Source organism: Momordica charantia (assembly GCF_013281855.1).
Source record: "Momordica charantia cultivar OHB3-1 chromosome 3 unlocalized genomic scaffold, Mcharantia_2.0 BLBB01000003.1, whole genome shotgun sequence".
NCBI lineage: Eukaryota > Viridiplantae > Streptophyta > Magnoliopsida > Cucurbitales > Cucurbitaceae > Momordica > Momordica charantia.
The window spans coordinates 22812659-22837287 of NW_028275161.1; the positions used below are offsets into that span (position 1 = coordinate 22812659).

The 24629-nt window shown below is 34.9% G+C and overlaps 4 protein-coding genes across 6 annotated transcripts; 1 reads left to right on the forward strand and 3 right to left on the reverse strand.

The window, feature by feature from the left end:
- Positions 1 to 2313: 2313 nt before the first annotated feature.
- LOC111008972 (uncharacterized) lies at positions 2314 to 4204 on the reverse strand. The gene has a single exon (XM_022281857.2). It carries the CDS (start codon positions 3306 to 3308, stop codon positions 2574 to 2576), a length of 735 nt encoding a protein of 244 aa, XP_022137549.1. The 5' UTR covers positions 3309 to 4204; the 3' UTR covers positions 2314 to 2573.
- Positions 4205 to 6581: 2377 nt separating this feature from the next.
- On the reverse strand, positions 6582 to 12870 carry AMSH1 (associated molecule with the SH3 domain of STAM 1). 2 transcript variants are annotated; one of them, XM_022281701.2, is made up of 14 exons: positions 12575 to 12870; positions 11927 to 11991; positions 11445 to 11520; positions 11182 to 11367; positions 10978 to 11045; positions 10620 to 10725; positions 10503 to 10549; positions 9929 to 10259; positions 9595 to 9684; positions 9427 to 9489; positions 9254 to 9328; positions 8034 to 8096; positions 7292 to 7344; positions 6582 to 7179 (listed from the first exon to the last, which is right to left on the reverse strand). In XM_022281701.2, the coding sequence occupies exons 1-14, from the start codon at positions 12686 to 12688 to the stop codon at positions 7005 to 7007; spliced, it is 1512 nt and encodes a 503-aa protein (XP_022137393.1). In that variant the 5' UTR covers positions 12689 to 12870; the 3' UTR covers positions 6582 to 7004. The 2 variants fall into 2 exon arrangements, with proteins under 2 accessions (XP_022137393.1, XP_087978036.1); XM_088121910.1 differs by lacking the exons at positions 10503 to 10549; positions 10620 to 10725.
- A 2696-nt stretch (positions 12871 to 15566) lies between these two features.
- On the forward strand, positions 15567 to 20449 carry LOC111008754 (cysteine-rich receptor-like protein kinase 10). Its single transcript, XM_022281552.2, is given in 6 exon segments — positions 15567 to 15987; positions 18976 to 19186; positions 19312 to 19549; positions 19673 to 19777; positions 19779 to 19812; positions 19981 to 20449. Coding segments are annotated over 6 exon segments (1161 nt in total). The 5' UTR covers positions 15567 to 15783; the 3' UTR covers positions 20350 to 20449.
- A 527-nt stretch (positions 20450 to 20976) lies between these two features.
- Positions 20977 to 23401, reverse strand: LOC111008755 (small ribosomal subunit protein eS7). Of its 2 annotated transcripts, none has more exons than XM_088121707.1 (6): positions 23272 to 23401; positions 22708 to 22792; positions 22549 to 22622; positions 22320 to 22443; positions 21740 to 21922; positions 20977 to 21252 (listed from the first exon to the last, which is right to left on the reverse strand). In XM_088121707.1, the coding sequence occupies exons 2-6, from the start codon at positions 22780 to 22782 to the stop codon at positions 21133 to 21135; spliced, it is 576 nt and encodes a 191-aa protein (XP_087977833.1). In that variant the 5' UTR covers positions 22783 to 22792; positions 23272 to 23401; the 3' UTR covers positions 20977 to 21132. The 2 variants fall into 2 exon arrangements, with proteins under 2 accessions (XP_087977833.1, XP_022137245.2); XM_022281553.2 differs by having other exon boundaries at positions 22708 to 22796; positions 23272 to 23383.
- Between the last annotated feature and the right edge of the window lie 1228 nt (positions 23402 to 24629).

The window sequence follows — 24629 nt, forward strand, 5'->3', positions numbered from 1 at the left end:
TCTTGAAATACTCTTATATTCACAACTTGACACAATAACGTGGGAGGTCTTTTTGTTTTTTTTTTTTAAGGAAGTGTGGGAGTTTAAACATATCTAATTTGATTCAAGAAAATGTTTTTAAAAAAATAAAAATAAAATATTTACAAATTAGTCTAGATCCTACTATCTCACGCTCTATTTTTTTTTTTTCATATCTGATTTTTTTTATTTGAAAAAGAAAGATAAATTTTTTATAGCAAAATTAAAAGAAAGGTAGAATGTAGTGGCTAAAAAATAGTGGATTTATAAATTTTTTCAAATTATAGAAAGTTTATACATTATTGTTGAAGATGGGTCATTTACCACAATTTTTGTATTAAATAATATATTTAACATCAGATTTTTTTTCTTTACTTTTTGTCTTGTTTTTTTATTTGAGTTGAATGGAGATTCAAATATCTTATCAATGACATATACCTTAAATTATTCTAGGTTGAATTCAATTAAAGAAAAGTGGCATGAAAATTAAGTTACTAATTAAACTATTCTAACCCAACAATTTCAAATTGGGTGTATATATGTAGGTATTTGTTTATTTTATTGAGCTTCTTCTCTATCAAACTTTTTTATATTATTATTTTTTAATTTTATTTTTAAAATATATTTATTTTGAATTATATATATATATTTTCATTCTGCAGTTTCGTTTTATTTCAACCAGGTTTTTCTTTTAATTCTGAATTATTATCTGATAAATGCAAATATTAATATTGGAAATAATCAGATAAATATATAATAATAATAATAAATAATTATATTATATTTATAAAATATCCGAAAAAAATCGTGGGCAAAATCGTGTTTTGAAGACACACTGTCATTATCATGTGACAAACTGCAAAGTCATGTTTCAAGACAATTTTTTAATTATTTTTCAAAAAAAAATGACAATTTTTAAATTCTTCTGCAAGAGGCAATTAGGGATTGTCGCAACTCTGTAGCCCGTGGGGCCCAAATTTCAATTTAATGAAGTATCACTTTATCTCAAAAACATAATAATAAAAAAATAATTTTAACAAATAAAAATTTAGTTTCAAAATAAATGTGGCAATGAAAATTAAATTTCCAATCTTTAAATAATAAGCAAAATACCACAATCCGTGAGATGCAAAAGTACTTTGGGAGAAAAAAAATTAAAATACTGGTTCATCTATTTTAACATTCGTTCATTTGAGTGTTTGTATTTTAAAAATGTTCGTTATAATCTTTGTATTTTCAACTTTAACACGACATTACAATCAATTTATTTTTTTTAAATGTAAAATTTACATATATTAAAGAGTTTGTTTGGTGTAAAATTTGTATTAAAATTTTGAAAGGATAACTAAATTATCACTTTTTAAGTCAAATCGAAGATAGCTCAAGTGGTCATGAGTTCGAATCCCCACCCCGACATATTATAAGGAAAATAATATTTTAATCCAAAGAAAGAAAAGATTGGTCTCCTCGTTCCACTCTTTCCATCTCCTCCCTAGACCCTATCCTGCGTTCAAATGTGAAAACATGTATTACCCTTTTTATTTTAAAATTTTTGCAGTCAAATCAAGAAATCAGTGTGCGTCAAAAGGAAAAAAAAAAGATCAAGTTCCACTTAAAATAATGTTTCAAATCTAGAAAGTTGAGTCAAATGTTCAAAGTTTATTTATTTATTTATTTTAAGTACAATAAAAATACTCGACTCGAACTCATAATCATAGTTGGAGATAGATATCGATATAACATCTTTTAGTTTATTTAATATTAATATTCAATGCTGAATTTATTCATACAATTTTACTTTGATATCAATAATACTATCTTGGGTTGTTTTACATTAAAACTAACCCTTTAAATTTAAAATTTGACAAGTGAGATTCTTTTTTCAAATTTACCATTTGTGGTGGATCAAGACAAGATTAAATCTGAACAAGTTTAGTCCTTAAATTTGAGAAAATATCTATTAAAACTCTAAATTTTTAATTTTATGTTTTATAAGTTCATTAAGTTTCAATTTGCCTAATTAAGTAATTGACCGACATAACCTTTCTTAAAATTCACGAATCTATTAGGCCCAAAATTGAAAGTTTAAGATCTTATAAGACACAAAATTCAAATTTGCTTTGAAAAATCTTTTAATTTTTCAAAATTTTAAATAGGTTAAGAACTTATTCGACACAAATTTAAAAGTTTAGAGATTTATTGGACATTTTTTATAATACGTAACCTATTAAATACAAAACAGAAACATTTAAGAATTCTATTATATTAAACATCTTAAAAGGCTCTATCAACTAGTGTAGACAAGGACTAAATCTAAATTCCCTTAAATTTTAAGTAAAGCATCCTTTCAGATGAAGAGAATTCAAAAAAGGAAAATGTGTTATTTTCTTCTTTAGGATAGCTTTTGTCTACATACAAGGCCCTACATGTTGATTATAATTTCCCACGAAAATCACCATAGAACCTGACAACAAAACTATAATAATTCCCTGGCAAATCCACAGATTAAACTCACAGAAAAAGAAAGAAATATCAAATAAAAAATGATGAACAAATCATGTCTTACTCTTTCTATCTTTCCCACATCGCAGAAGTGAACCCAAACCAAAGAACTTTGGAGGCACATTCAACACAGGGCCAATGCAATGATAATTGCCATAAACTCCTCCTTGAGTCTTGTTCATTTGAGGCTTTAGATTTATTGCATATTGATTAAAAGACGACGACGACGAAGGCGATAACTTTCTCATCGATGTTGAGTGCTGTTTCTGAGATATTTGCTTTTGTGAATCTTTAGACTTTTTGGACTTGGGATTTGGCACTGACCCAGTTGAATTGCTGCGTGATAGAAGTGGGAGAGGGCAAAGAGAGCTTCTTTTACTTTCAAAGTTGAGACTGCTACTTCTTTTGAATCCCCAAAAGGATTTGGACTCTGAAGCTCTCTGTTCAAACTGATCTGAAGAAGCTGAATTCTTCACCACTGTGATTTGTTTCATTGCTTCCTTTGCATTCCCTGTGGGAGCAAGAGGAGGGAGTGAAGCTCTGAATGGAGGTTCAGAAGGACTAGATTGTTTGTGGGATTGAATTTTGATGGGAAGGATGATTCCATTGCTAAACAACTCATCTGCAGAGGAAGAAGATTCATGCTCAATGCTAATGCTGAACTCAAACTCCAGATTTGAATCCAACAATGTTAAGTCCCGCCGCCTATGCTGGTCGACGGGAGGGCTGCCATCGCCGGGGAGATCGTGGGAAAACGATATTCTCGGCGAGCTTGTTTCAGAGCACATGATGTCCGCCACTCCACCACCTTTAAACTGCTTCCAATTTCTGACTATGAAACAGAGGAAAAACAGGAAATTTTTGCAGGAATGGGAGGTTGTGGAAGTCAAGGAAGAACAACCCAACAACTTGAGAAAGATAAGAAAAATGAGATCTCAAGCAGGGTGAGAAAAAGCTTGGTAATTGACAAAATGGGTGAGGGCTAGCTAAGAAAGTCAAAAAAGTAGAGGTAAAAATAAAATAATGGAACTTTAGTTCAGAAGACAGGAAAAAGAACAAAAACAAGGATTTTTCCTTTCACAGGTTTCAAGGAAGATAGAGATGGAGTCCAAGAAAAACCCCAGATTCAGCGCCTCAATGTCCTAATTCTACAGAGTAAATGAAGGAGAAGGAATCTGCTATGTCAGAGAGAGAAGAGGAAACTCAAGAGTGAGACAAGAATAGCTCATATCAGTCAAGAATATCAGGGAAAATTTGTTGTTTTCCGCAGTTTTTAAGGTTCAAACTAATAGAGTAGATGCAAAAATGGAACCCCAAAAGTTCATATCAGACCCAGAGAGAGAGAAATAGAGAGGGTAAGGAAGCTTAAAGATATAGCATCAGAGAGAAGCAAAGGAAGGAAAAAAGAGGCACCCAAGTGAGCAGTTGCAGAGAGAAAATAATAGAGGAGTGAGAAAGAAGGGAAATCCAAGAATTGGCTTTTGAGTAGAAGATGGATTCAAGACTTTGGCCATTTTAAAAGAAGAACGTGATGGTAAGTAAATGGAAATGGAAATGGTTAGAGTTTTTATATTGTATTAAAGACCAAAATTCAGCATCTGCCAATTGTGCTTACTTGACTGTAATCCAAAGGCTGTCCACATCTTTTTGAAGAAACTGTAGAAAAAGTCCTTGTTTTCATTTTCCAACTCAGAATTTACATCATTCAAGGGGAAAATAGTAATCTTAAGACATTGTTAATATTTGCAAATAATAATCAACGTTATATTAAATCTTTATTATCTTTTCTAAATTTGTAAACATTAGGTAGCTTGTTTGAACATTATTATCATCATCATTCTTATTATTATTATTTTCATTATCAAAGGTTAAAGAAAATTACCGTGTTGAATCAGCTGAGAGAAACTTATCAACGACTCCAAGCTAATTTCTCTCATAATGGGCACAAAGTAAAAGATAATAATGTATCTATACTTCTAATAGGAAATTCTTAGATTGGTCATAGACAACTTAATAAACACGACGTGTAAGCAGTGGATTGGTTCTGTTCATAGCAGCGATCTACAATTTTCAGATGTAACAAACCACCTCTTTCCACCAACTGTTATAGAATGTGCTATTTTCAAATAGTTGAACTTTTCCTTCTTGGATTAGAAATGTGTACTTTAAGGAAGAAATTTCTCAAAGCTGATAATTTTTGAAGAAGAGCAGTTGGGGGATTTGGTATTATTTAAACTTACTTCTAGATTTCCTAGGAGTTGTTATATGTTTGATTAATGAAGAAATTGAGTAATATGCAAAAATGTACTTGTTTAGATTTTGACAAGTACATTTTTCATAGTTCTTTTACTATTATTTCAGTCTCCACTAGAATATGCTTATTTGAGACAGAAGCTACAGCATGAAAAAATGATAAAAATGGAGAATGCTTCAAGTCAAGCCAACATTCACTTTTTTTCCCTTTCCCTTGAGGATTTTTCTCTATTCCTTTGTCCTAAAGCATTAAAAAAAATTTCCACTTTCATGTCAAAAAGCTCTCCAATGGCTACATATTGACACTAAAAAGATCTGATCTTTGTTACACAAATGAAGCCATGGAAAATGGGTATAAAGTAAAAAACAATCTGAGTTGAGTGAGTTGGAGAATGATGGGAAGTAGGGTCCAGTGGAGAAGATGAAAGACGATCTCTAGCAACTTGCCATTTGAGCAATCTGGTTTGAGGGGAAAAAGGGGGAAAAGGTAAATGACCAAACAGTCCTCAGATGCAACACTGTAACCCACCACCCAACAGCCACCCTCATCTTGTTGTCATGTCATAGAGAATAACAGGATGGGCTCAGAGGGCAATGATTGAAGAGGACATGAACATGAAGAGCAGAAAGTGAGGGGGAAAAAAAAAACAGTGACTGTGAGTGAACCTTAACTGATGTGTTGTGTTGGGAGTGTGCTGTTTTGGTGGTTATGGTGGCAGCAAGAGACCCATCTTAAGAGGGTTCTATCACTGCCTTCATCTCCAGAACAACCTGTAACCTTTCATGTTGAATCATTCAACAATGTTGGTGGAGTACAGTACCATTTTTGACATGTCATGCCTGTTTCAATGTGGGAGGAAAGAGTTTGGCAATTACCCAAAAAAGCTAGTTTGGTTAAAACTTTGACATGTCCCTCTTTGAGAGAGAGGGGGGGTTGAAATGAAAAAGAAAGCTCTCTCTCTGATGGAGTGGGGTGGGGTTGAAGAACAAAACAAGGCCAATATGTCTTGAAATTAATGTATCTCGTATCTCCATAGTTCTTCTAAACAATCAAAGGTTGGAAGTTACTGATCGACACCAAAATCATCATTCAATTGAGAAGGAAATTGTAGTCGACATTATAATAAGACAATTTATTCGGTGGGTTCGGTTGTCCTCGACGGGTTATTAGTTCAAATCTTCATTGCTGTAATATTAAGACGAAGAAAAAAACTTGAGAATCCATTAATTTACATAGTGCAAAACATTTAGAAAAGCTCCCTCTCCCTAAAATCAATAAGTTCAGTTAAAAGGGCACTTGAGGTGAATCAAGATTGATGGTTAAATTGAGGATACTGGATGCATGAATAGACTTGCTACCTATAAATGCCACAACTTCTATAATAAATGGAACAAGGAACAACTGTAAACTCAACAGCTTTTGTTAGTTTTCAAAAAATGAAATGTATTGTCAATATCGAATATGTGATTGGAATGGCTCAGTCGAAACATTCTTTAGAGTTGAATCTTAAGATTGAGATTCGAAGAAATGATTCCACTGATTTCTCTGTATCTTGAGGATTGGCAAAGAAATGAAAGGCCAAAACTCCCGTTTTAGAACCACATCTTCCACAAAGGTGCAAAGTTGAAGTGTTAAAGATAGCTCCAACTCAACCCCTCCTCTCTTTTGCTGCCTTCCATCTTTTCACTATCCTTTTTCCAATCCCCACAGATTCATACATCTTTCAGAGAGATTGTACAAGAATTTGACAATTCAAACACCGAAAAGATGATCATCAAAATGTCGATATTCTCAATAGAATAAGAAATAAAGAAGCAGAAAAGGCGATCTTAAGCAAAAATGAAATGAACTAACAATGTTTACAGTCAGCATATCAAAAGGAATCTCAATATCTATACATCATTTGCTAACAATTAACATGAGTCGTTTCCTTTCCTCAACATATTTCCTAAAGTCATTGTAAGGTATAGACTTCCTCATCAAGACAATGCAAACATGTCTGTACAAGAAATAACGTTTGGATGAGATCTCTTTCTTTCAGTATTCGGAAATTACTTGGTACACAAAAGCTCGAGCTAAAAGAAGATTGACCAACATTACCTCTGGAGGTGAAGCGTATGTATGAACAAAGTTAAAGGAGCTAGCCTCTAGTGGTAGAACTTAAGATCTGTACGAACAATTAGGTTGTTTCAATGCCACAAAATTACCAGTTTGAATCCAATGGTAGTGGTCACCGAAGATCGATGACATCAAATTTCAAATTGGGGTCCATGTATACATCTGTACAGGTTTTGTAAATGGGTCCGCCATCAGGAGGCTGACCATGCGGGTGAAAGCCACGTTGTTGGCATTGCCGAATAACTGACATGCCACCCGGGGTTGTCAACCGGAAAATGCCATGGGTTCTGTTCATATCAGGGTGGATATTCTTAGAAAGAATATGTTAAGACTGTTCCAACATAATCGTAACTATTAATGAAATCCTATCTAAGCGATGAGTCTGGTTTATGATCATACCTTGCACTATCTTTGGGAGCCATCACAATAGCAACAGCTTCGGGCAACATAACCTGCAAATTAAGGTCTACATTAGCTTCATGAGCAACAGCTTAAAACCTTAAAAGATAGGAAGAAATGAAGAAACAAATTTGTATAGTTTCATATGATTTTAAAATAACTGTACTGTAAGGTCCAAGTATTTGCGAGAACCAAACAGTACCCTCACTCCTTTAAGTTTCTAGCGACTTTGCATATGCAAATTTTTATTTTCTTGTTCATCCTGCGCCAAGTCTATCTCCTCCTTAGAAACATCCTTTTCCACAATGACCCCGCCCCTCCTAGTCCTCCTCTCTCTTCCCTCAAATATCTCCTGATTCAAGTCGGAGTATCACCCATTCCTCTTCCCTTTTTCCCCTCACCAGAGGAAAAGTTACCCCAGATAAGACAAACAAGATAACGGGCAAGGGAACTTGAGAAAATTTCCTGAGAGAGCATGAGGGCATGGGCAGGGGAATAGGGACCGAACTTCCCTCTAAAAGAAAAAATTCTCTACCCCTCATCTGTGTCTAGAGTGACAAAGAAAGTTAAAACAATAGTTGGAAAGGTTGACCGGGAGCTATAACGTTCCATAGCAAACCCAATTCCATTTCTTACAAACTATAATAGTGATAGTTCATGCAACAGGGAAGTAAAGTTTCAATTTGTGAAGTATTCCTCCACATCCAACATGTTAACTTATGTTTTGCAGAAAATGAGATACCTGATATGAGTAATGTGTGTGCACATCAACCGACGACATGAAGCATGACTGTGAAGGATGCGTCTGGAAATTACACAATAGGAACAATGAAATAAGATATATATATATATAATAGCCATAAATATCACAATTCATACACATATTATCAACTATTAAGACGTTGAAAACAGATTAAGAAACATTAGCATTGAAAATCGATATACATGTCCGAAACAAACAAAACAAACAGGCACTCAGTCATGTACGAGCAGTCTAATTGGATATTCCTTAACAGAACATGATTTGAGTTTGAAACACCAAATCTTTATTGCACCTAAAATGATTTTCCTCGGAGTGGAATGTCAGTAGCAATTGATGTATAATACTAAAACATTTGTCAGTTTTCTGCCTGTCTTTTGCGCTAAATCAAACATCATCAACTCCCAAAGGGGAGACCAACATCAAAAGAATTCTTGGTTTTCTATCTCAAATTTCCATGGAAAAATTATGGAGAAATCATTTTTTAAGGTAAGAATAGAGTGTTAGGCCCCCTATTGTGATGACGTATAGCAGGAAGGGCAAGAAGGGAAATTAGGGCCATAATGGCCAGGAGAGAGAAATAATAGGCCTTAGCCATGTGTATGTGAGAATAAATAGGAGGATTGGTTAGGAAGGGTAGTCTAGAATTCAGTGCCTAGAGCATAGAAGGAAGGTAGGAGAGATTCCCCACCCTCTCGAATTGGTGGGTTTGCTGTCTAAAGCTTACAGGCTCTCTTTGTTTTCAATCAAATAATGAAGTTCATAGTGAGGATATACCTCACATTGAGCTTCTATTAGATTTTGGGAAGATGATTGGATAGACGAGTCTCCTTTTGTGCCTCTATTATCCTAGATTCTATGTTCTCGCAGAAAATAGAATGAGAAGCATTTGGACTATTGGAATGCAGAATGTACTTTCTAGGTTTCAAGGGTTGAATCCTTTTCTCTCTCCTATTCAACCGATAAGAATAATATATAGAAGTGTTGTTTTTAGAACAGTTGTTATCATGGTTTACAGCCTATTTTAAGAAAGTGCCATGTTTGAAAGGAAATAAGTCTATAGTTTGGAACTTGGAAATGAATTTCAATCCAACGAAGAGTTCATAAAAAATACTGCGGAAGAAGACCTAAAAGACGTGCTACTAAATAAGTACCAAGTGATGATAATACAATAAACTACAATATGAAACCAGAATTCTTACATGAATCCACCCAAGTGGGAATAAAGATCGCTTATCCTGCACTTCAAATATCTCTTCCTCATTGGTCGTCTGACACTGATGATCAGATGATTAATATTTTAATAATCTATACTCCTTGGATGAATGAAATGTAAATTAACTAGTATCTAACAACAGACATCACATAGACATACAGTATCAGATGTCGATTCCTGCTTTGGTACAATGAGTGCAGTAACATAAAATTTTCTGTTTTTCTGCAAAAAGAGTCATTAGTTGAACTTTGATCAAGAGTTGCAAATGAACAGCCAATAATGATAAGAATTGTAAAAATATGCAGGGTGAAAAATAGTAAAACATACAAGTGAACCAGCAAGAACACCACAAGTTTCTAAATTCTTGGCAGTATTTGACTTGGCTAGCCTCATGAAGCCGTCCATCATCGTGGTTGACTGCAAAAGGCGAAATTGCTAGAATGAAAGACAATCTAAAACGTCCATCCAGGCAAAATGCCCCTAAATTTTCCAAATATTCAGCAAAAGATGATGTACTCATATGCACATAATCTAACAAATAACAGATAAGACTTGCTATCTTTATGGCTGGTTCTTTTCAGGACTTGCCTGCTATTCCTGAAAGAACTGGAAAATAGAAGGCATATAAAGTGAACCAACAAACGAAGGTCAGAAAACTCACAATGTGCAATTGCATAGAAGCCTCTGGATGAACAAAACCATCTGACAATGAAATGCCTCGTGCACATTCTACCTCAGGAACTTGAGGTGACATTGCAGGTATCAGATCCTGTACTTCAGCAAGTACAGGTGGAGGAGAAGGCTGTCTCACAATTTCAATAGGGGCATGCATTTCAACTTTTTCAAAGGAGATCAAGGAACCTCTTTCCATAGCATTATGTATCTGAGGATCCTCATTCTGGGTGCATATTGAATCTGTATCAGATCGTTCTTTTTCCACATTTCCAAGATCTTTTTCTATTGTAAGTTTGGTTTCTTTTGATTGTTGTAAGCTGTTTATGTGGGAAATGGGGCGAAAAAAAGGTTACAAACAAATCAGTAGAGGAAAACTCCTTCTTTAGGAAATAAAGATATCATGGCAATAAAATCTTCATAATAAAAAGCATGGAGGCAGTACTGGAAACTGCAAGAACTTGATTGAACATGTAGCCCTAATGGGTGATGACTTGAGCACATTGTAAGGATTACATGTAGTTGCAGGTTGGACCTTTTAGAAACTCAATTAGAAGACAAACCTCGGAATTTCAATAGGAGACAGATCCAAAATACGTGGATATTGAACCTACATTGACAATGTCTATCAGTGTGTTTCTAAGGAAACCACAAAAAAAAATTACCAAGTATGAAAATACCCCTTTATCAACGATAGGTGGTTGCCACTGGCCATGAAGCCCATTGGGACCCAAAATAGAATGACGGGATAATGTTTCCTCCTTGGGAAGTGGGATATGAATAGGTCTACAAGGATACAAGCATGAGGAATGAGGACAACAAAGATTCGTATAGTATCAACATCACCCATATTCGTTAACAAGACTAGAACTGTGAGCTTAATGTAGCTTCCAAAAAAAGCATAAATAATTCTGCCATACTTGCATGCTTAAAATAACGGATGCTATCTATTGTAAGCTTGTTCAATATTATAATGAAGAATTTGAAAACATCTAGATTATAGACATGCACAAACTGGAGAACTTCTCATCCACGGACCTGGAATATGAAAATTGTTGAGGCCCTGAACCCTGACGAGCAATTTCTCTAGCGGCTGATCTACCATCCTGTCAGAGAAAAGACAGCATATAGAAACCAAATTTCTTATATTTTTTCATGGAGTATAAATAACAGTTGTGTTAAAAATGGCAATGGTCAGGTTCTTGAAAGGAAAAGTAAATTTATGTAACAACACGACTATACCTTAGCTGTACCATTATAAGTAAGCCATTGCTTTCCACCAGAATCCCATTCCAATGAACGTGAACCATTGTGATGCTGATTACCCCGCCCATTAACTTGATGTTTTTGTTTTCCATTTATTTCATCCACCTTTCTTTGAACTGCTGGCTTCAATTCTTCAAGCTCGCTCAAAGCGTTCAATAGCCTCTGCCGAACAAACAAAGTGGATAAAATGCAGCAACACAAATTTAATGCTTATTAGTTGCACCAAAGGCGTCATTTACCTTTCTAAAATAGTTTTTTTGGTATTTAGGAGTTGTTCCATGCTCCCGATGGCGAGGTATAGTCTCGGTGACCAAACTGAAGCATGAAAAAACCAAATGTATTTAGGGTTATTCTTGATCTTGAATGGAACACCTAACGTTATCTAATCTGAATGGCGGTTAAAGAAAGACGGCTTCCGTAAATTTCAATATATAAATCACAAACTACATACCCACAAACAAAAAAGACAAATAATGGATATCAATTAATCTTTCATTTCTTGAACTGAAAAGTAGATCAGGTACTAACATACTTATAGGACTACATAATGATTAAGAAGCTAGTTACAAACTAACTCAAACATACTGGCTGAATCAATTCTGTTAATTTTTAAAAATACCAAGTACAAATACAGAAGACATAAATCTCAATTACACAAGTGCACTTAACTGTTAAATTATAGTTTCTTTAGAACTCGATGACATTAATTTTAGGTTCTTACCTGGAAAATCTCATTAACATGACATAAAGATCAATTATGTTCTTCTCTGCTCGAAAGATGTCAGCCTGAAATGTAAATTGTGTTAGGCAGTGAGGAACGTGAAGTCTAACAGGCGAGAAAACTACACATTCGATTAAACGACTTAAAAGCAAACCAGCTCCCCCGTGCTAAACACCCATTTCTAACTTAAAAACAAATATGCTCTTTTTGAAATCAAAAGTTAGCGAAGCTTTGCACGCATAACTTCAATCTGCTTAGAGACTCGTCCAATACACTTTTATAGCGTCCCGCATAACCATAAAATTTTCTACATATATCGTAGTTTTTTGTTTATTGACTGTGAAGAACATTGGTATATTTGTTGACGCCCAGTATAAAGAATATCGATTGGTTTCCTGGACACTTCGTCAATCTTTTGTGATAATCTTTTACAAAAATATTTCCAACAGCCCCCGTTGCGTTACTCGACTTAATGCAGCTATAATCCATGCGAGAAAACTACAAGATCGAATTCCCGAGATAATCTATTATTTATAAAAGGAAAGAATATGCATTTATAAGCCCTCCCAAATTCAACGCTCGTCAAAAAAATCTCAATTTCACGTTGGTGGGCAAAATTAGAACGCGAAATTCAAGAGGCGGAGTCACCTGTTTCAAAATATTATCGGCGACTCGATAGTAATAACGAAGAGGAAATCGATTGTCAACATCGAGCCTCCGGGTACTGGCGGCGATGTTAATTCTCTCCGAAGATGATCTCATTCTGTTTTCTTTTGAAGAGAAGTCTTGTCAGCTTCGCTTTCCTTTCGAGATAAAGATAAACATTTCCTTCGATCTGAAAACCTAGATCGTTACTCCCATCAGTAAGCTTCACAGCAAAGACTTGCGATGATCTTCAATGGTGGATACGGGCGTCAGGCGTGGCGGACAGAATAGAAGAACATATCACAGTTGCACAAGCAAGGAGGTCATTTCAGCTTTTTTGTGAGGGTAATTTTGGAAATTGAATAAAGTTTTTTTTTTTTTAATTAATAAAGTGGGGTCCTTTACCTCCAATGAGAAGGCAAATTAGTTTGTGTTTGTATTTAAAAAGAGAGAAAATATGCTGAATTGGATTAAATGATTAAAGCATATATTTTTTTTATCGGAAGTTGAAATCTCTGCCGTATATAAAATAAAATATTTTAAGCTGTTTTTCTTTAGGTATAATTTATCCCTCTTTCTGAGAATAATTAAAATATTACTTATAAAAGAAGTAGTTTTTTTTTTCTAAAGAAAATACTTCATAACTCAAACAAAAGAGTATGGCCAGAGAGGCCAGCCAATACTGAACTCCCAATTCTCACTTCCCTAATTCTCATAAGCTCTACGTGCAACCATTTACTTCCCTATTCCTCTTTCTTGATTCGGAAAGTAATTAAAATATTATTTAGAAAAAGAAATTATTGGTAAAATTGTTCATCTTATTTTAATAGATGGAGCTTCTATTTGAGATGATACGGATAGGGCTTTATTCTCGTCTAAATATTTACATAAATAACATAAAAAGTACTCCAATTTATCTTCTTAAAATTTATAATCTAATGACAATAGAATAATTTTTTTAGTATAACAATACGTGGGAATAGATGATAGAAATTTTTTTGTTGTCGAAGATAGATACTTTGACTAATTAAGCAAAATTCATGAGTTAAAATAGTCTATAGTATGGTTTCCTCTCGGTTTATGCAATACTTTGGGTGATATTTAGTTAACAAATGAAATTCAATATTTCGGTTGAATAAAAAAATTTATTTCCTCTCTTTAAAATCCTAAATTTCTTTTGCACTAAAAAAATCCTACATTTCCTGCCGGCGCAAAATTTTCAAAGTGACCAATATTTAACTTTAGTTCGGTTTAGGAACGTTTACTCTTGTTTTGAATTTGAATTTATTAATACATTTTAAAGATATTTCATTTTAATACTTAAAAAATATATTAATTTATTAAGAATATTGATAAAAGAAAAGGAAATATTTGTTTGTGTGCGGTTTGTTGATGGTCTTCGATTAATTAAAAGCAGGTGCTGAGAGTCCGTGTTCCACGGCTTTCCGATAAATGTCACGAGAAACTTCCGGAATTGACCCTATACTTGACAACGTGGTGAAATTTCATTTGGAAAAATGGCACTGTTTTGGGTCACTTGCATAAATACCTGCCCGCGTTTGGTAGATTTTTGACCTGTCCCTCGCCGCCATTTATTTGACATTTACGAAGGTCTATTTGGGCAAGAACCTGATTTACGAGTTATTTTCTTTTTAAATATTATATCACATATATGAGGTAAAAATACTTGCATCAGTAATTAAATCTTAAGCTATATTTATGCTGGTTTTTTTCCCACGATTAAAGTTACCCATATAGCCTATTTGCAAATGTGTAACTGATGTAGTTACGAAAAAGTCGGTTGATTATTACATTTTATACTTTGATCAATTAGTCAATTTCACATTTAAAAAGTGTATGTATTAATCTTCAATTAATCGTATTAGTCTGATTGAAAAAGAAGTAAACTGTAGTTTGTTAACTTTGTATTAGACTAGTTAGATGATCGTTTAATTGGCTATGCTTTCATACTACAAGCATGTTGTTATCTGGTTTCTTGATCGTACCATCAATAAATCTTATTTTTGGGAATCACAAAACAAAAATAAGTTATGTCATTTTATTATTGTTTATATTTTAATGTTTTATTATTATTTTGTAACGTTTTAATTAATTAAAACATAAATAAAACGTTTTCGTTAAACCATTAAAATGTAATCAATAATAAAATGATGCTACTTGTGTTTGTTTTGTCGTTCCCAATAGTTATTTATTGAGAGAGGAGTTAACGTTGACCTACTCCAATAAATATAATTGTTTACGTCAATTAATCGTCAAGTTACTAACACAATTGTTGGACAAATTGAATGGTCGAGGAGATAAGGAATCGAGTTGAGTTTCAATTATTGCAAAATCACAAGTTGATTCGTCATTAGTTAGAAGATGAATTGGAACTTCATTCACACTTTGATGCAATAATACGAAGGTGGTTAAGATAATGAATATTATTATACTAAACTGTGAAAGTTATTAGAGCATTGTATCAAATAAATACAAAGATGATGAGGTATATATATAATTAACCAAATATCCTTTAATTAATTGGATACAAAATTAACGAATTAGATAATTAAAGAATCATACATATAATACTGACTTTGACAATTTCATTTAAAGATCATAGCATTTTTCTAATTGTAATATTAAAAAAGAAACAAAGTAAATTCATACAAAAAAAAAATGCTACTAGTATCTCAATCACCAGACATAGAAGAAAAACGCTTATTAATGTTACATTATATTTTTATTTTTGTAAAGTTTGACTACCTCTAGAAAACAAATACTTTCACGAAATTTACCAAGTCACCCAACTACCATTATTAATTTATTATTTTGTCCGACTCGGTTGTATTTTACGTTTGACAACCTCCTTGGTGGCCAATGGCTGTCAAAAAGCACAAGTCAAGTTATGTTCGATGAGAAAAAAAAATAACAATAATAATAAACAAAATAAAAAAAAGGACAAATTATTTTACATAAATAATTAAACCGGGACTTCTGGGGCCTTAATATCGAGGCAGCCATTAGCAGTTGGGCGGGTGCTCTGAGAAACTTCTAATTCAGTACAATCTTCTCGTTGGCTCTCCGCTTCTGGCGTCAACTTGACCGATCGATGCTTAATTTGCCCGCGCTCGCAGCCAGCTGATCGAGAAGAAGAAGCGGCTGGAACGAGCTCATCGGCGCAATCGCCGAAGTGCCGGCGGCGTTGTTTGATGCTTTCGATGGGGCTTTTGTCATCTCTCTGTGCCTGCTTGCAGAAGAGACTTAAAGCAGCTAATTCAGGAGGTGCGGATGAAGCAGATGATGAAGATGTGTCCTCGGGCATCTTCTTTGAACTCAGCGCTCTGCAAATTGCTACCAATTACTTCTCAGAGGCCAATAAGCTCGGACATGGAGGGTTTGGACCGGTCTACAAGGTACGCTTCGTCTGTTTAGACCTAATTATAGTTGCGCATTCTTGGAAGTTGGAATGTTGATTATCTTTGCTATGTTTCTTATTTCTCGACCCCGGATGAACATATTTAGTATTTACTCCCGAACCGTGCTTTCCAATTGCTTGTTTCCGATGTAAAATGGTCTCGAATTTTTCATATTCGAAGTGTTGATTGGTTGCAACTCTAGCCTCCTGTTATGATTATGGATGTCGATGAAGCCCATCGATGATAATTATGCAGGCTCAGAAATTCCTCCCAATCCATTTGAATCAGTTTTTTTTATTTTTTATTTTAATTTAGAGATTCGGATCAGTTCCATAGTCAAGTGGCTCTAGTAAATTACTTGCGGTCGAATATAAAAGCTATTGCAATCTGTCAACGTGGCATTGACGGTTCACTTGGAAATTTTCGACCATTTCAGATATAAATATTATTTTTCTGATGATAAAGATTATTTATGTATTATATTTGCAATGAGCGTAGGATGACATTTGCAGACCAGTTCTACGATTAATGTTTTTTTTTTTGATATCTATGAGAGGAGGTGGCCAACATGAGATTCAAATCCATTCCCTCTTAATTAATCATAACCATAACACTTCGGATCAATGAGCTAAAGTTCAATTCTACCGTTAAATTAACTAAATAAAGAATGTTCTTAGAAAATGACATTTCGGATCTGAACGGATTTTTTTCTGTGTTCAGTTAGTGTTGGCTATTAATATTTTACCAATTTATTTTAAGACTGTCTTAATTTTATGTTCTTGCTTAATGAAGTCTTAATTCAGAAAAAAAAAATTATGTTCTTGCTCTCTGATCGTGGGAATGTTTAGAACTTAGGAGCCTTTCTTCGGTTTCCAGACTTCAAAGTCAAATCGTTGGTTTCCCCATTTCATGCCAAGATGGTAAAGTAAAAAACTGACAATGAATTATATGACCAAATTAAGAACTGTAGATAAGTGGTTCAGAAAGAATGAAAGACTAAACTAAGTAGCTGTTTGGAAATTATTTTGGAAAATAAAATGTGTTTTAGACTAAAAAAATTGAAAACATTTATGGTAAACTATTTTTAAAGTCCTTTTTATGTTTTTTTAGAACCAATAATCAATGGTGTTTTTCCTTCCAAAATCACGGGTTTGTGATTAGAGATTTGTAGTGCACAATGCACCTTTACAAACCGTCCAATTTAGAAAACATCCTCCTTGAGAATAAAAACTGAAAATTTTCCTTTAAAACAGTGCTTAAATAACCAAAATATTATTATAAAAAAGAAAAAATGGAAAGTTGGTTCAAACTTTATTATTTAAGAACAGTATAGGTTCCAAGGGAAGGGAAAGTTTAAAATTTCTCCCAAATGGTTCTTCTAGAAAAGCAACGGATGTTAAGATATTGATGCCTGTATCCTCTCTATTGCACATGACATATCCTTGATGGTAAGGCATCATAGGATGCCTTTTCTGAATACCATCGTTCACATTAAGTTTTTCCAAAAGAAAATTTTCATTGCCCATGTCTAAAAGGTAAACGTGGACCAACAGGATAAGTCCTTATTTGGCAATAAGGGTGCTCTCTATTTCCTCCTCTCTCATGTTCCTAAACTTTGAAAGAGTGGAAATAAAGGTCCATGGCTGGTGAATCGGTGATCTTCCGATGCACAAGATTGCTAGCTTCCTCAATATTTTTCTAAACGCCCTTAGTTTTATGTGTAAAAGCTTACCTACCATTTGTATATTTGATTCATAAACGAACTTGTTTATTACCTAAAAATAAATAAATAGGGACGGGAAAAAATCTCTGTAAGAATCAACCTTCGCTTTTACAAATGCATGCCTTCTTCCATCTATCAAGCATTCTCTTTACCTTCTAAGTTACATGGATCACAAAGCACCAATTATTTCAGATTGCCACTGAGGGGTAGTCCAAGATAACTCAAAGGCCACTCACTAGTCACTCACTCAACTAGAGAGGGTAGTGGAAAGCTGATTGAACCGAACTCCACGGCAATGAATCCTTACAGTAGACATCCTAGTCAAGGGTGCAAACTTGTACATGCGATAGATTGCACTATTAATGAACATATGTCAACAGATTGCATTAATACTATTCATTAGTGCTCCAAGTGTAGATCCACCCTGCTTTGAGCCTCATCTTTGATGGGATACAGGAAGACGATCACTGCACTGCTGCTAAAATTGTCTTAAAATCTTTCTTTTTCCTATAAAAGGAAGTCTTGAAATTTGCTCTCTTTCAATGCAGGACAGGTTACTAAAATTCTTACCCCTAACGATATTATCTGGGTGGTTCTGATTTTTTTTTCTTTTTGTAGGAGGTATAATTCTGAATTCGTTCTTTACATAAGGGCAATTACTCGCAACTCGCTTTTGGGAACCTTTTTAGGTCAATTTAGTATATGTGCACTTATTTCCCTTAACTGTGAAGATGAATGTTCATGACACAATTCAATGAACTATCACAATAGGTTTGAATATGACTTGGATAGTTGCACATAGTGATTAAAAGGCCAAGTTTCCGGCGTTGTTTATGACCCCTCAGGACTGCCTTCCCACCTGGTCTAAAATATTCGCAAGTTATCTGAGATATTAATATCTTACAAGTCTGTTGATTGTTAATTCTAGCCCAATGAACAAAGATATTTTCAGTTATTTTGTATGTGAAAATCCTCAAAAATCAGGATGGATAGAATGTTACCCATCAATATTTTTTGTTGAAAGCCCAGATGATGAAAAGTTAGCTGAAACACATATTAGGTCCTAAAAGTTCTCTAATGATTCTCTGTCATGTTGACCTGAAGCCCTTTTATATTTGGGAAAATGATGAAGTTTTAAGCAGCTGCTCTTTACGCTCTGACTTGGATACTTCCCGATTCCAAAATCACTCTTTTCCCTGCTTTTGGTTGAGAGAAAGTTTAGAGATGGTGGTCTAATGAATGTAGAACTGCTAAATGTACAGGGGTTAATGCCAAATGGGCAACAAGTAGCAGTCAAGAAGCTATCAGTAGATTCAAGACAAGGAGTGAGGCAATTTAGTAATGAAGTGAAACTTCTACTGAGAATTCAGCACAGAAATTTGGTTATTTTGTTGGGCTGTTGCATTGAAGGACCTGAAAAGATGCTTGTATATGAGTACCTACCAAACAAAAGCCTTGATTACTTTCTCTTCGGTAAGAATCCTTAAATTTTGCTTATCGTAATGTAGATATTTATATGTACTTTATTGCAGTTGGTGATAATTTAACTTCTTCTTGCAAAATGGGAGTAAATCATAATTAAATTGACTTTATGACAGATAAAAATAAATCACCATCCCTAGATTGGACAACACGGTTCCATATAATTGCTGGTATTGTGAGAGGTCTTCTCTACTTGCATGAAGAGGCTCCTGCAAGAATTATACATAGAGATGTCAAAGCCAGTAACATATTACTAGACGATCAATTGAATCCAAAAATCTCAGATTTCGGATTGGCGCGACTTTTTCCCGGGGATGACACCCATTTGAATACATTTAAGATCGCCGGTACTCAGTAAGTAAATTTTACTACACGAATCTGCAAATATTACCTGATTCCTAAATTGAGTTAATTCATCCTTCTACTGATTGGTATTTTTCTGGAACTCAAAATTTTTATAAATTTTGATGGATGCAGTGGCTATATGGCACCCGAATATGCAATTCATGGATATTTGTCTGTGAAGAGTGATGTTTTCAGTTTTGGCATCTTGGTATTAGAGATTGTTAGTGGAAGGAAGTCGGCTCGGCGTACAAAAGGCCGACCTCTTGGGATATGTAAGTTACCTTCTCATGATTGTTCCACCAGTCATTATAAACCTCCAACTACTGAAATGAGTCGAGACTGGAAAGTACTATTTTGCAGAATGCTCTTGACCTTGTAGTTATTATATGAGGTTCCTTTAGAAAAGGTATAAATTAACTAAACAAGTATCTCTACAACAGGCATGGTTGCTTTATCAAGAAGGGAAGATTTTAGAATTAGTTGATCAAAGCCTTACAAAATGCAATGCAGATGAGGCAGCTATGTGCATTCAGTTGGGGTTGTTATGTTGCCAAGCGAGTGTTCCAGAAAGGCCTGATATGAACACTATTCATCTCATGCTTTCCAGTGACTCGTTCACATTGCCGCGACCTGGGAAACCAGGAATTCAAGGTCGAGGAGCACGTTGGACGACTACCTCTACTTCAGCTTTCACCAATACAAATCCTAGTACACAAACTGTCGTTACCAAAGCTTCTGCTGCTAGTAGTTTCGTGGAGGATTATTCAAGAAATTCCATGTCTATTTCATCTATTGATGAAGGCAGATGATCACTTCTGTTGTGCATGAATTAACACTACTTAATATTGCTTTTGTACACTCATTCTTTTCATTTTTGGGTAACATCAATAAGAATCTTGTTCAAGCGAATTGCAAAATTTTCATTAGGGGAGCAAAATTTTACAAACTCATTATACGTTAAATAAGAATTAAAGGGGTCAATATGCATCGATGTAACTTTGCGTGTATTCTAGACTGGCTTTCACAAATAGTGGTGAGATTATCTTATGATTTTCATAGTTAACGACGAAATTTTCACCTAAGATAGTGATAGAATAACTTGGACAAAATTGGAGTTGTATTACATTTAAAATATTAGTCTAACATTCATACCTTATTAACCACTCCATCATACCAGATGAGATATGAAGCCTCACATTTCTAGATTGACTCATTTTCAAAACCAATAGTAAAATTCATTTCCAAGTTAAGAGCAAAATAACAGCTTCAAAATTCCAAAGCTAAAGAATTTATTCAAATGATAACGTTTTTCCAATGGTATTTTCTAAAAGTTCGAGTTGAACAAAAAGCCTAGTTTAGGTTCAAGGCAGCAATAAAAAGCTCGACCAATATAATAGTAGATATAACAAGACTTAATAAGACATTCAAAACCTATCGAACTAAAACCACCACGCATCCATAAATCAATTTGCTTTGCCAAAATAAAAATCATAAAACAGAATCTAATACTTCACTCAAACGTTCTCAACATCAAAAATTTGAATGACTTCCAACTAAATGCATCTAAAACGGTATCACATTGGATAAGGAGTTTATGCCTCTGTAATAGGGAACTCAAAGGCAACATCTTTACCAGAAAGCTTCCTGTAAACTGCAGCAAAACTCTCCAACTTGTACTCGGTGTTGTTCCGCTCCTTAGGGTCCAAGTAAACCTGCCCCAAGAAGATCCAACGGGTCAGAAGACTTGTAATAGAAGATACACAGTAAGCAAGTAGGGGATAATAATTCACCACCATGAGACACAAGTGTGGCTGACAACAGTAATAGGGGGATGGAAGCAAAAACTCGGAGAAAAGAACGGTTTGGTTGAATTGAGCAACATACATTGGAAGGTTTGAGGAGTTTAAAATTCAAAAATAAAAAACTAGTTGGCTGGCTCAAAGTTTCAAGCAGTAGGTTTCAGCATTGGTTTTTAATTCAGTTTGGCAACAGACTAAACAGTAAAGGCAGATGATAGGATAGTATTTGTCGAGCCTTCCAATAAATAGAATTATGTAGATGAAGTAAAATAGATATCTTAACAGTTTAATCTAAAAATCTACTGAGAAAATGTGATTATAAAAAAAAATAACACACATCTTTCCATTTTCATACTAGCTACGTGGATGAAATAAGGAAAATATCTTCTAATGCATTTACCTTCATGATTTTTGATCCATCAACCCTGTATCTGATCCGTTTCCCAACAATCTCGGCGGGCAAAACAATGTCTTCTAGCATTGCTTCATGCACAGAAGTGAGAGTACGAGTGCGAGGCCTTTGAACAGCTGACCCTTTCTTTGGAGGTCTCAAGATTCTCCGGTTAGCAATCAGAATAACATCCTGACATACAATCACATAAGAAATTGAAGCAAGAAAACACACCTTAAATATGACCAACTTGTATACACGTCCATCTCTATCCATAAACAAGAGAATATCATGGAGAAATAGCATCACTCTAATAATTGATGTCTAACTAAGCTGCTTATTAATAAATTTTTACTATGTCATGAATAATACGTAGGGTAAAGCAAGAGGTCATTCAGTTGCATGAAATAACATACATAAAAGACAATATAGAAATTTGCAAAACATCTCTCTTGAACCTAAAAATAATTATCCAAATGTCACTAATATCATCTAGCAAGTTAGCTGACGATAAACACTAGAAACTTGATGCTGCTCCATTGAAGAACTAAAAGAGAAATTACAAAAGCAAAAATACACCTTTCATTACCTTTCCGCTGAATTTCTTTTCTAGCTCACGAACAAGCCTCAACTGAATCTTGCGGAAAGCCTTCCTCAATCTAAAGGGAACATAGATAACAACAGCCTTCCTGTTTCCAGAAACGTCAACTTGACTGCAATGCATAAGACATCAATGTTAGCATAATGAGAATTGAGAAATAACATACTGCTCATTGTGATAAAAACAAGTCATTTAAATGTCAACCAAGTACACTTACAGTGCTGAATTAATGTACAGATCCTTCAGGTCACTTTTCAGCTCCGAATTCGTGTTTTCCAAATCAAAGAATGCCTGAAAAATTTTGCAAACATCAGAAATGCAGATAATAAAAGACAATTGAATAAACATTAAGATTTCTGATCTTTACTCAAACAACCTGAGCAACAGACTCCTCGAATTCAGAAGGTTCAACATCCTTGTCCTTGTGGATCTTTTTCAGGGCCGTATACATCTTGAGAAATCTAGCTTAACAAGACAACGACATAAGGAGAAAAAAAAAACCCCTCAGAGAGCGTAAAACAATAAAGGACAACTAACAAATTGTTAAAATAGAAAATCATAGTATCCCAGCATCCCAGGAAACCCACAAGACTAGAAGACTTAAATATGGAAGTCGAAAACTTATTAGATTCCTCGCATTAGAAAAATAAGAATTTGAACCCATAAATCTTGGCCTCCACCCCACACATAAACATACATTAACAGAATCGATCAAATAACACAAATGCTTCACAATGCCAAAGCCGATCAGATACGATATTAACTATCACCATCGTCCAATAGGGCCACTAAACTTAACAATTATTAACATGGAACGATTCGTAAAAGTAAAAAAAGAGAACTAAAATTCAAAAATTCCGAAAGAATGAAATGAAAAACAGAGTATTAAGAAGTAATAGCAAAGAGAAACGGGCGAAACATTGTAGTTAGAGAAGCATACTCGGAGGTGCTGGAAAGCTGCGATCGGCAGTTCAGTGGATGAGAATGTGATTTTAAGCCGATGAAGACTAGGGTTTCATGGAGAAGGGCTGTTTATAAAAGTATGAAAGCAAGGGCTGAGATTATTCTATTCATCGAACGGCCGAGATCAAATGCTTGAGGTTGGGTTGGGCCCATAACAACTACAACTGGGCTTTCGTTATTAGCAAATAAGCCCAATTATTTAGGCTCGTCGTGCAGAGCCATTAGGCCCAATCGTGGGCTTTTGTCATTGAACTCGTTACTGGAAAGTCATTCCGAGAAGGCCCATCTTTGTCGAAGAAAGCTAGTCCATGTCCAGTGGACTTTAACAAATAATTGAAGGGAAATTGGGGTTTTTGACCCCACCAATAGTTCAAATTGGATAAATGAACCCCTTTTAAAACAACCTAATTTTTGATCCTACCTCTACTTAATTTTGAACCTCTCCCCAAGCCAATTTACCATAGTACCCTCATGTTTAAAAATGAAGGGAACTCTCTCCAAGTAAAATCCTAATCCCCGTCTCGAACGTTTCCTGGCCCAACGAAACCCCATCTCGAACGTTTGTTTCCTTTGTCCTAAAACCCTAAGCCCCATCCCGGATTGAACGTTATCTCGGACGTTGGACGATTCATCCATCCCGGACCTTACGAAGTTATCTCGGACGTTTCTCTTCCATTGTTTCGCCCTACGAAGTCATCGATCGCAAGGTTAGTGGTCGGGTAGATTATAACAAAATTTTTAGAAACATTTGTTGTTCTGATATCATTATCGGCGCTATCTGAAGCAGCCATGTAGATCTATGGTCATTTTCATATTGTGCTTGCAGGACTGAGAAATTTGGGGAAAAAATCGATCTCTGATTCAATCCCGTATTCAATCCCGGATGATTTTGGTTCGGGATAGAGTCCGGGATTGAATCCGGGATTGAATTCGAAGTGGCTACATGAGCCTTCCATCCCAGACCTTATCCCGGACCATTTCACCTCCGAGATGAAAGGCAGAAAATGAAGCCATATTCTCTGCCTTTCATCCAAGAACGAAACGATCCGGGATAAGGTCCGGGATGGAAGGCAGAATGCATTAACCTCTGATATGGTCCAATAAAGCAGTTACTGGCAACCTACGCGCGTGTCTAAAGAGGGCATTCACGGACTCCGCATTATTACTGGTCATCTGTGTGTACCTCAATTCTGTTTGGAAACAACGAGCCCAACGCTCCTTTCCAATGTCATCCAGATACTCCCTCACACCAGGGTACGCACCAAGTTGAGCCCAGATTGAGTTGAAATAAGACTCTCGATATGCTTTCGCAGCTTTTAGAAATAGTTCCTCGAG